Here is a 12,223-nt window from a genome sequence, read left to right as displayed (position 1 = left end):
TTTCCTTGGCCTCCCTGCTCCTTTCTGTAACTCACAACTGTGGTCTGGAGCGTAAGAGAAGACGAGGAACAGCTCACAACCAGTGCAGCTACGTGCTCTTTCGGACGTGCTTTGGGGTCAGCTTTGTAGCAGCCCCCCCCACCCCTCTATTTAAATGTCATCCCTCAGGATGAAGATGATCTTCTATTTACCTTTAAATAACCTTAATTTTTGCTAGGCTCATCGGGGAAAAGGAGTCTTAAAACACTATTACAGGAAAATCTCTCTTCTGCAGCAATGTGCCTACGCTGAGGTCACTTCTCTCCCACTGAAACAAACTATTTTCACAGCTTGATCAGTTTATCAGCTGAAGTTAAATGTTGGCTCCTCTTGCCGTGAGTAGGAGGAGCATTAGAGCAGGAAGAATTACTCTTTGCTAGAGTTACTAAATCTTCCTTAAATTATTTACTTATTAAATTACTTTAATCCATTAATCTCAAAAAGATCATGGGACCAGGAAGAAAGGATGTTTGAAGAACAATAAACATGGTACATTCAACTGCACATAAAACAGTGCATAGCAAAACAAAAGAGCTACCGGGTGGATAAAAAAAAATAAAATAATTCACTTTCTGCAGTCAAAATTACTGAATTTAACTCCTACATGCAAATAGCTATCAACTCCTTTATAAAACTGCAGTGCATAACTCTCAAGAATGAAGAACTCTCAAAGTACTTCAATGCACATTTACACACACACAGACATATACAAAAAAAACCCACAAAATAACTTGTGTCCAGGAGTCCTATGCATGAAAGAGACCCCGTTGTGACAACTAAGAGGGTCCCTTCCCCAGCATATTTACAATTTAATATACTTGTCCATTTCATCACTTTAATACTACTTTGCCTTTTATAGAGCAAGGAAGATGAAGGCATTTTAAACATTAAGGAGCAGATTTTCAAAGGAAAAATGCAAATTGCACTTGTGCAATCCTAGGCTCTTGTTTCTGCACCGAAAGACTGTTGCCTTCATGCCTGACATACAGAGACTAAGCTGAATTCCTCATCCATTTCAACTCTCAACAAAGTCAAACTCACCCAAGAACTTTTACATAAAAATTAGAAGCCACTGAAAGAAAAGGTTGTGTATTTTCCACAGGGTGACAGCAGTCAGGTAGATTTGAATGTCAGATTTACAGCCTCTTAAAAGAAAGGCTGTTACTTTTATGGCTCTTAGAGAAAACAGCTGAATTTAATAGCTACACCCGGGGTGTTCCAATTATGTGCTTTACTTCTGCTGCATTAGAGCAATCTTAAGAACAAAATTGCAGCCTGGGAGAGAGAATTGGATAAAGTGACCTGCTGCGAACGGCTTGGTGTTGGGGTGGCTGTATATAAAAAGTGAGATGACGAGCGTACTTGCAGGACATTTTCAAACAGAGAAGAGCTGGAGTTGCTCTGCAACCTCTCTCAGCAAGCAGGTAATGTGCTTGAACAATATAACAGATTCCCTTTTTACTTATTCAGTGCTTACAGATGATCCTACGAGAAGAAACTTGCATTAGAAGAGACTGCAAAGAGCACTTTCTAAGGAGCTGGGACATTAGAACAGAAACTGCATAAACTGAACACATCTGTCAAATATCAACAGGGACTTTCATGGAACCTTTGAGGTTCAGAAATTCCTAATACTCTGAAAGGGTGTTCAAAAATCCTAATTCAGATCTTCAGCCAAATTTTTCAGATGTTAAGTCTCTTTATAATGAGCTAATCCGTGCTTTGAGAGGCTCAAAGCCCAGCTGGGCTCACACGTAGGCACAACGCCACTGGGGTGCAGAAGACCAGAACTGGAGATCCAGAAACGTAACATTTTCATAATTCTGTAAGATAAAAACGGAGCTGTAATGTCATTATGATCAAAAAGATGTTTTGTTCTCTCACAGAATGGATAAGTCCTGGAAGATCTTTGTCAGTGTCCTCCTATTTGTCTTGTCTCTGGAAATCTGCTTGGCTCAACACTGGTCTTATGGCCTGCAACCAGGGGGAAAAAGGAACGCCGAAAACCTGGCAGAATCGTTTCAAGAGGTGAGTTCTGGACTGTAAAACCACCCTGCTGTTTCAGCTGGGACCCCTTATCTGTAAAAGATGCAAGCAAAAAAGAGAGGACGTAGGCTTTACTGGTATGTGCACATACCTGTCTCTCTCCCTCCAAACATACAGACAGATGTATATACACACACACATCTTTAAATTAGTAACTGGAAAGTAACTGGCATGAGGGGAAGATATTTGCCAGCCCTGCATCAAGAGCAGCACTGTCTACTGTAGGCTGAGAGCTTGGGCAGTCTGCTGGGAAGGAGAGATGGAAGTTTGTGCTCCAGGTTAAACCTGGTTTCATCCTGTCCCTAAATTTCAGCCCATACTGTGACTCTGATGGGCTGTTTTCTGACAACACTCACCCACTTCGCTGAGAATGCAGCCATGGGCTGCTGTGGTGTGGGAACCCATGAGCAATTAAATGACAAAGCAGACGTGGAAGGTTCTGCCCACCATCGGTTTCCCCATCCTTTCTAACACTCCTAACAGCAATTCTAACATCCTGATTTTGAGTTTTCTGTAGCACAAATACAGCACCTGGGAAAGAGGTGAATTTAAATTGTGCAGTGGAACAGTTTCATCTTCACCTGGAACGAGGGTAGAGTCGCTTGAGCAGAAAAATCTCCTTTCCTGAAGGCTGTTTCACTTCCCCATTCAGATTGCAAATGAAATGGAAAAATTAGGGGAAGTGCAGAAGAGAGGCTCGTACCAACGTTCCACGTTCAGTGATCTGAAGGAAGCCATGGTAAGTAACATGGGTTTTCTTTTATCACTATGGGAAAATTAGGGGACCAGTCCAGGCTGGGAAAGTACACAGAGGGAAGAAGAAAAAACGGTGGTGGAGGAGGAGGAGGCAGCAGCATGTAAATTTAGTTCACGTGGCAATACTGGCTCTGCCCTTATTACCTGTATCATTCTCAAGTACCTCAGAGCTACAGTCCTAGGACAGGACTACATTATTCTTGATGCTCCAGTCGTAGCAATGCCATTACTCCCTAAATTAAAAACAAAATAAAGTCAAATGCATTCTACCTTAATACAAATCTATGCAGCATTCATAGATGCTTAACTTCAAAGGTGCAGTTTGCCAGCTGAAGGATCAAGCCATATGGAAGCTGCTGCTCCCAAGGTCCCTAGACTGGGAAATGTCTTTTCCATTAGATGCCCTAACACAATGACAGCAGAGACTTCACATACACGCTAACTGCCACAGAAAGCACGCTCTCCAGCAAAAATGTGCTCTTTAATTAATATAGCAACACCTTGATCAGGCCAGATGGTCACCACTTCCTGGGAAGTGTCTCTGTGCTGTCCTAAAAGTTGGAACACTCAATCTCTGCTTCATTTTTGAAGCCAAGACCAAAAGCTTCAAGTATGTGTTCCAGCCTTTCACTGTGGAATCTGGCCTGCAGAAGGCTCAAAAACTCAGCAACAGTAATGCAGACAGGCAGAGTCTGACTTCCATTGGATTTTCGTACAGCAATTACCCAAACTCCCATTTTTTTCAGGTCATCTTTAATCATATTTGTACTAAACATAAAATGGGATCTTTGTCTGACTCTGGCTTCCAGTAATACTACTTGCAGTATGAAGAGCAAGCAACAGTAACTCAGTATATTTAGACTTTTATTTTTACTGCAAGAGTCTATGTTAGGCAGGAAAAAGATACCAGAACAATTACCAGGATATGTGGAAAGGAGTCCTTAATACTTCTTACTCACTTTGCAGAGCTGCAGGCACCCCCCAGTCAGAATCTTAGGTTTGCTAGTAATCTTGCACATCGGCATAGAAACTTCCAAGCACCTGCATCAAACAGTTTGCATGTCTTATTCCGTGCACAGCCTGAACGATGTGGCCTTCTTATTTCTAGCTTAAGCAGCTAAACGGCATTGAAATGCTAAATGGCATTGAAAACGAACAAAAATTTTTCCAGATGCAGCTTTTCCAATCTAACACATTCCTGGAGTTGCTACAGGAATATTACGCAATGAAAGGGGAGGTGTCTGGAAATGGTCCACCCCATGGAAAAACTTCTCAAATTATCTTCATCATTTCCTGGAGAAACTGGTAGTGAGCACAAACAAAAAATAGACCTAGCTAAGATACAAAAGGGAAAAAAATGCCATGTTCAGACAGCACATCTATCCAAAACACGTGAGGCTTTCAGCTCAGAGGTAACAACATAAATAAATATTCAAGTAGGAGACGATCCAGCAGGATGTGACACAGGAACGTGGTTTCCATTCGTACTAAGGTACACAGAGAATGGTAACAGGGCAACTGTGCCGCTCTGTGATGACCTGGTGATGCTTTTGCAAGCACAGCTTTCTTGTCTCAGGTATCTCGGCCAACTGCTTGGAGCTCACAGAGACATTCTACATACTGATGCTTTGTGCAAGTTCATGCTTCTTGTCCTAAACTGCTGCCAAAGTGCAGTGTTCAACAGCTGTTGGGTTGCACTCCAAGAGCGGCTGCAGTGGTGGACCCATTAACAGATGTAAAGCTGGTCATGCACTTTGGGATGAAAAGGGCCATTATAAGTGCCAGTTACATGATCAGATCCATGGGCAGGTGGCAGAGAGATCACGTCGGGTCAGATTTATGTCATTCTAATCCTCCTTCCAATGGAGACCACAATATGAATATTTTAGCATCTGACCAGGCTTTAAAATTCCATCATCAAAGTCATTTCTTCTCTTTAAAAAAAAAAGTGTATGATGTGTGTTTACAGGAAAGTCTGATCGAAGGAGAAGCTGGACGAAAGAAGATTTAAACCCACAAAGCCAAACTACAACGGACTCAGAATAAAACTTCAAAGCTATGTTAAAATCAATTCCTCTTCAAATGGCCTCCGCTTAGATTGCATTGTGTGAATAAATACTCCGAAATTGCACTTAAAGAGTAGATGATTGTTGTGTAGATGACTAGCTTACATGTAAAAGAGAACACATCCTAGCCCAGTGGCAGGGGCTCAGCAGCAGAGGGTCTGCTTTGTGTCCTGCAATGAAAACTTGGACGTGACAGCTTTGGTTTCACACGTCCCGACGATGCCTGGACAAAAGCCCTGTCTGATCTCACTAGTGGCTGGATAAAGCAGTGATACAACTTTGTTAAAAATCAAGAATAAACTTACTGTTGGGATGTAATTCCACTTGCACTTCAGTAATCCATGTATGAAAGACTTTCATATGGTCTTATTTTACTGGTTCACTCAGAAAAACTACATTTATTTTAAAAAGGTATTTACAAACTTTACAATAGTTAATACATTTTTAAAAACATGAAAATTTATACACCTTGCTTTCATAAATCATTTACCCAGAAAGATGCAGACTCCCTTTCCAAAGCCTAGCTCCTACTCTTTCTTCAATTTAAAAGCTGTAATTTCTGCTGATTCAATTGCAGAAGACCAAAAGAAAGAGAGAGGAAAAAAAAGTTTTTGCAGTCCACAGAGGTGGGTTTTATAACTAAACCATCACATCCAGGATCTCAAAACACTCACAAAAACATGTCATCCATATTCAAGAAAAACGTGTCCCAGGGTTTATGTTGTCATTAAACCTTTATAATACCAACAATGAAAAGCTACATCATTAGTACCATGCATGTTGGGGCTGCATTTTAGAGCTGCTAAGGACTTACACCTCTGTTTAAAACCCACACAAACTGCAGACCATGCATGTGAAAAACAGGTTCCAGGTATGCAGTCATGCACTGGAGGGATGTCCATGGCAGCCTGAAGTCAGAACAGTCTGATTAACACCGCATGAACAGATGCTTTTCACCTTTTGTTAAGCTCCTCTCTACTCCTTGTGTACTCTATAGTGTCCACCACACCGTCCTGGAACAGAAGGATACAGGCTTTTTAGGAAGGACAGGCAGAGGAGACAAGGAAGAGTTGTCCTCTGTATCAACAACCTGCTGGAGTGCACGGAGCTTCTCCCCCTGGGGATGGATGAGGAGCTGACCGAGAGCTTCTGGGTCAGGAGTAAAGGGAGGGCAGGGACAGGTGACATTATAGCCCTGAGAGAGAAGTTTTTCTTGTTGCCTTTGATGTCACTGGCCAGATTTAATTCTGTCAGTGATAAAAGGAAGACAAAGGAAAATGTGGGCTGTTTCCAGAAGGAAACGGGAGACCTGGTTACCAGGGATATGGAGAAGGCTGAGGTACTCAGTGACTTTTTCTGCCTCAGTCTTCACTGACCAGAGCTCCAGCTGCACAGCCCAAGTCACAGAAGGCAAAGGCAGGGACTGGGAGAATGAAGAACTGCCCACGGTAGGAGAAGATCGGGTTCAAGACCATCCAAGGAACCCCAAGATGCATAAGTCCATGGGACTTGCTGAGATGCATCTACAGGCCCTGAGGCAACTGGTGGATGAAGATGCTAAGACACTATCCATCGTCTTTGAGCAGTCGTGGCAGTCCGGTGAGGTTCCCACTGACTGCAAATGGGGAAACATAACCCTCATTTTTAAAAAGGGAAAAAAGAAAGACCCAGGGAACTACTGGCCAGTCTCACTCCTCAAGATCATGGAGCAGGTCCCACTGGAAACAACGTTGAGGCACATGGAAAACAGAAGTGACTGGAGACAGCCAACATGGCTTCACCAAGGGTAAATCGTGCCTGACAAATTTGTTAGTGTTGGTGGCTAAGGAAAGAGCAACTGACATCATCTACCTGGACTTCTGCAAAGCATTAGACACTGTCCCACATGACATCCTTGTCTCTAAATTGGAAAGACATGGATTTGATAGATGGACCACTTGGTGGAGAAGGAATTGGCTGGATGGTTGCACTCAAAGAGTTGCGGTCAACGGCTCCATGTCCAAGTGGAGGCCAGTGACGAGTGGTGTTCCTCAGGGGTCAGTACTGGGGGTCTGGTGCTGTTTAATATCTTTGTGGGTGACATGGACAGTGGGATCGAGTGCACCCTCAGTGAGTTTGCTGATGACACCGGCTTTGTGGCGTGGTGGACATGCTGGAGGGAAGGGATGCCATCCAGAGGGACCTTGACAGGCAGGCCCATGTGAACCTCATGAAGTTCAACAAGGCCAAGTGCAAGGCCCTGCATGTGGGTCGGGGCAATCCCAAACACAAGTCCAGGCTGGGTGGAGAATGGATTGAGAGCAGCACGGAGGAGACGGACTTGGGGGTGTTGGTTGATGAGAAGCTCACCATGACCTGGCAGCCCAGAAAGCCAACCATATCCTGGGCTGCATCCAAAGCAGTGTGGCTGGCAAGTCAAGGGAGGGGATTCTGCCTCTGCAGTGCTGCGTTGAGCACATCGACATTAACAGGAGCAGAATTAGGTGAACCTCATGTGCTTTTGAAAAGCCCCTCTCCTGCCTTACAATCAGTGAAATCACATTATTTGTTCACTTTTTCTTTCTGATGTAGTCCTAGGAAAAGCTCACTCTGGTCCACTAGATATTTGGTCTGCAACAGTAAATATAAGAGAAGTTTTTAATTAAAAGAAAAAAATTCAAACAAGGTAGCAGTAATGGGTCAGGAATGTTTTCGCTAAAAACAAAAATTACAGTTAAATTACAGACATCTTAAACTTATTATTTCCATTTACAATTATAAAAATAAATAAGGAGAGAAAAATCTGAGAATCTGAGCCATTATTACTACAAGTCTAACTCACTGTTAATCTGAGGAACATACGCTGGGCTGCTTAGTGTGAAGGTTACGAGATGCAGGTTCTCAAGAACCACTGCACATACATCGTGGTATTTTCTGCCACTGCAGATCATAGAGCTGTTCTCCCTGGAATCGGTGTCCTTTCCTAATCCAGTAATCCGCTGAAATGGAAAGCTGTCTGTTCTCTCTTCCCCTAATGTGGATTAGAGCCTGTAACATTTTTAAAGGAATTTATCACAGCATGACAAATTTTAATTAAAGCTCCAGAAAACAAGTGTTGAGCATATTTCTCCAAAGAAAAAAAAATCCTCTAAGTCTTGAAATTCAACACTAGCTTTGAACAGCACAGCTATGAAATAGGATTAGTTTCTGTCTTCTCTGTAGACTGGATATTTAGCTTCAAGATTTGTTTTATTCAAAATTATGATTTGGGTGGAAACGCTGCTGTTCGCTTTCATTTCTGGTATGCAGAGATGACATCATTATGGACTGTTCTCTCATTTTTAGCCCTCCAGTTTAAAAGACGTTAGATGACATTTCCAAAAGCACCTAATGAACATGGAAAGATGATTCTCATTTTAAAAACTAAGTAGTGCGACCTTAAATTGTCTCTGAAAATTAAATCTCAGAACTTAAGTCAGGCAGGTACCGTAGCAAAAAGCAGAGCACTTAAAAAAATGAGGGGTCTGGTGGGACTTCTCACCGGAGTGTGGGCACTTAATTCTGCTTAATTAAAATCAGTCAGGCCTCATGCTTATTCACACACCTAATGCCCAACTGCCTTTAAAAATCTGACACTTAGAAGACAATGCTTTTTTCTAAAACTGGCACAAAGCCCTAAATCGTTCAGGCACAGGACAGAAATTCCAGCTCGTACCTCGAAGCAAACTGTGCTGACTTCTATCAGCTCAGAACAAAGCTCTTCCCATACCACAGTCAGCAATACCTTTAAGAAAATTGAACTCCTATTTGTGAGTTAGTTTGCCAAAAGGCAAGAAGGAGAAGTGGAAGGACTTTACAGCACTTCAAACAGACTCGAGAACAAAAATAACGCTAAGAAAGAGAAAAATTCCCCTAACCTTAAACCCCCTTCTGGCATACAAAATTTGCCAATGAAAATGCCCAAAATATCTCAGGAAGGGAAATCTCCTTGCTGTCTACTCCAGGCACCAGCTGCTTCTTTCCCTCCAGTTGGGGTGATGTCTCAGCGACAACAGTCTCCAACCAGCCAGACAACAAAGGCAGCAAGAAGAAAAAGCCTGAGCTGTGCGGAGAGCAGAGCAGAGCAGGATAACCCGTACGGGTCCTGCCGGGTGAGCCAGTGCGACTGCACAGCAGAGAACAGGGGAAGAGAGCATCTTGGCTGCTTTTTAAGGAGCTGGCTCGACAGAAAAAGCCAAAGATCAAAATACCCATGAAAGGCTTGTTTCAGCCACTGCTCAAGTTACCTGGAGCTTCCTAAGCTTCTGCCAGCACTGGGATGGGTTACAGCCACCACCCTGCTTGCTTCTCTGCCTCTCTAGGTGACTCGGGCATCTTGCTAGCTCAGATATTAGCACCCAGGATCAGCACACAGGACAGACAGCAAGTGTTCATGCTCCTAATGACTGGCAGCTGCATGATTAAAGAAAGAAAAGGAGGGAAGAGGATAATTAACCACTCACGTACTATGTACTCTGTTCATTAACATCATCTATAAAACTGCAAAAAAAAAGCAGTCAGAACCAACTCTCCTCAAGCTAAAGAACATTATGTAAAGGGTTATTAAAGATCAGCTGAAAAATTCTTCCCAAGGTCAGTCTTTTTGCATGGACTACTTCCCCCCTCCACCAAAGAAACCCCTGGTGAACGCACAAGGTACATCCACCAGTTAAAGTTATTGAAGCAGATCAAGAAAGTAGAGAATAAGACTCAAAAGTCACTTGGAACTAAAATACCCAAAACCTGCTAGTGAGTTTGTTTACCCATGACAGACAAACCATTAGCTGGGATTCCTACAGAGTCTCCTTTGTTCCTGCTGACTTACCAAAGGAGTCAAAAGCAAACCTGCTCTGAAAAGGAAACGCACCCAAGAATGAGGTAACAGGCAGATGTAGACTGGAGAAAGGCACTGAATGAACAATAGGTGGTGTTGATATGTACTTTTCCACAATTCAGACCACATCCTGCTGTTCTGCCTAAAGCAAAATTCTCATCGAAGACAAAAAGTTCTTGTTCAAGTGAAGAGTTTCAGAGGATGCTTTAGTTCATGCGTGCAGCAGAAGGGAGACGAGGAAGAAGCAGATGAAAAATGAAAGACAAGAAAACCCTGTGGTTTTCAAGTCAAGCAGCGTCTATGTCCAAGAACATAATGTGGAGCTGACAAGTCCTACAATGCACCAGAGAGAGGGGGTGAACCATGGTCAAGTTGTCCAGAAAGGTTTCAAAGATTTCCCCTGAGAAGGCAACAGCCCAGCAGACAGTTGTATGTGCGCTGCAGCAAACATGACTGCGGATGTGACTGCAGCGCGACTTCCAAAACGTCTCCAACTCGTTTTGTGATGTGAATCCAATATGACCCTTTGATGAAAGCAATCTGTTCCACAGAGCCACGCAGGCAGCAAAGCAAATGCAGCTTCTGCAGGTTTCTTTAACTGGAATCACACTGAAGGAATGCGTAAGAACAAAAGAAAGGACTATGTCAGTTGGAGCAAAAAACCCCAGGGTTTCCTTGGTTTTGTCTTTTCCTGAAAAAGGCTTTGCTGAGAAAAGCTTTCATTAGGTTTAATGAACTTAAATGGGTTTCATTACCTTACTGAAAAATTGAAGTCATGTGAGCAGAATGATGGCAAAGGAGCCTGCAAAAAAACCCAACCCAACAGTGTTGGTATTGACTGCTGTGAGCAACATCCTCAGCAAGGTTTTTAGTGGGTTTCCCCAACTTCTACCAGGTAATCAGAAGCCAAATGACAGTTACAGTTAACGAGCAAAACTATTTCCTAGAAGAGAGAGCTCATGATGGAATCTTCATCAATACCGATGATAAACAGGCCACAAGCTGCAACCAAACAGCCAAAGCTTTGTACAGGTTGAGAAATAAACTCAGATCCAAATTCCTCAGCTGGTCTCTCTTTATGATGAGTTTTAAGAAACTTCAAACTTTCCAAAAAGTTTCAATTTAAGCTTTGCAGTCAAACTCCCATGTTTCCTGAGTTCCATAGTGAAAGCAAACAACAACGAGTGATTTCTTTTTTTTTTTTTCCCCTCCTCTGGAAAACATGAGTGAAAAATAACAGCCGTGACGAAAGCTGTTTATAAATAGGCCAGTCACAGAGGCAGAATAGCACAGCAAAATATTCTGCCTGAATGTGACGAGAATAATTCTTACAAATCAAGAACTCCAAACTTCACTGGCTTTTCAGCTGCTGGGAATGTGGCACCAATAGGCAGCTGCAACTTTGGGGGGGGGGAATATACAAAGAAAGTTTTAATTACGTAGCTTGAAATGAAAACAGTGAAGTTCTTCACAATGCATTAGCTCTGAAACGGGCCGTTTAGGAAAGTCCTGCTCTACGCAGAAAAAAAAAAAAAGACCTGCTGTAACTCTCTTTGGGGTCATCTAGATCTTCTAAGAGTAGAACTGAGTAGAAACACACTTTGCACAAGGATTTTCAACTGAATTGTCTTCTGGCCTAAGTGCAGCCCTGCTATCAGAGCTGAGACAAGTAGTTCAAGGTGCAAAATGGATCTGCCCACATTAGGAGTATTGATCACAAATGGTGACATCCGTATTTTTACCAGCAAGCTTCCAGTGGCAGCTCAGGCACAGAGGAATGCTGTGCCTAAGGCCCATCTGGTCCATAAATAACGACGATATTTGTGTTGGATTTTTGGTCACTATGCAACTGTGAGGACAGGCTATTCCAACAGCCTCTTTCTGCATGGATCACATGAACTTAAAAATACTAAAACCTAAGATTATGTCATTTTTTCTCTATCCAAAGACTGATGCTGACTTCCAGACAGAGCAGGGAATAACTAACTAAAAGAAAAGTTAAACAGATTACCCCATCCTCCAAGGAAAGACAAGCTGCAGAGAGCTGGAGTAATCCAAGCAACAGGAATCTAGGTGGTTAATTGTCAAGTCTTTCACATGCATCCCAGATCTAAACGGCTCCTTCAAGTCTAGTGGCTGTTAAAAACCTAGATCAAGGGAGGCTACAAAACAAAGTGCAAGTACTGCCACAAATGGGAGCAGGGAAAAAAAAAAAAAAAGATGAGAATTACTTGTAGTTGTGTGAATTTGCCCAGCCAAAGTAAAGGTTACAGTAACTATCGGACTGTTTTTGAGGTCAGGAGGTATAACTTGTTTTGCACACTCCATCCTCTCAATGTTGCTGGTACCAGTACAGTGCTGGCATCAATGCAGCTTCTATTCTTCTAACATACAGGAGAGAAGCAACTTTTTACACCCTGTTAAAATACACAAAGATGTGATATTGTACAAAGTCCCAGATGCA

The 12,223-nt window shown here is 42.7% G+C and overlaps 1 protein-coding gene across 1 annotated transcript; it reads left to right on the top strand.

Annotated features, from left to right (window-relative positions):
* Positions 1-1,416: 1,416 nt before the first annotated feature.
* Positions 1,417-4,852, top strand: GNRH1 (gonadotropin releasing hormone 1). The gene is made up of 4 exons (XM_009987624.2): positions 1,417-1,463; positions 1,926-2,067; positions 2,738-2,824; positions 4,811-4,852. The coding sequence occupies exons 2-4, from the start codon at positions 1,927-1,929 to the stop codon at positions 4,850-4,852; spliced, it is 270 nt and encodes an 89-aa protein (XP_009985926.1). The 5' UTR covers positions 1,417-1,463; position 1,926.
* Positions 4,853-12,223: the final 7,371 nt, after the last annotated feature.

Source organism: Tauraco erythrolophus, chromosome 29, assembly GCF_009769465.1.
Source record: "Tauraco erythrolophus isolate bTauEry1 chromosome 29, bTauEry1.pri, whole genome shotgun sequence".
In the NCBI taxonomy this organism is placed as follows: Eukaryota; Metazoa; Chordata; class Aves; order Musophagiformes; family Musophagidae; genus Tauraco; species Tauraco erythrolophus.
Note: the sequence above shows the minus strand (reverse complement) of the source record. Positions and strands in the feature narration are given on the sequence as shown.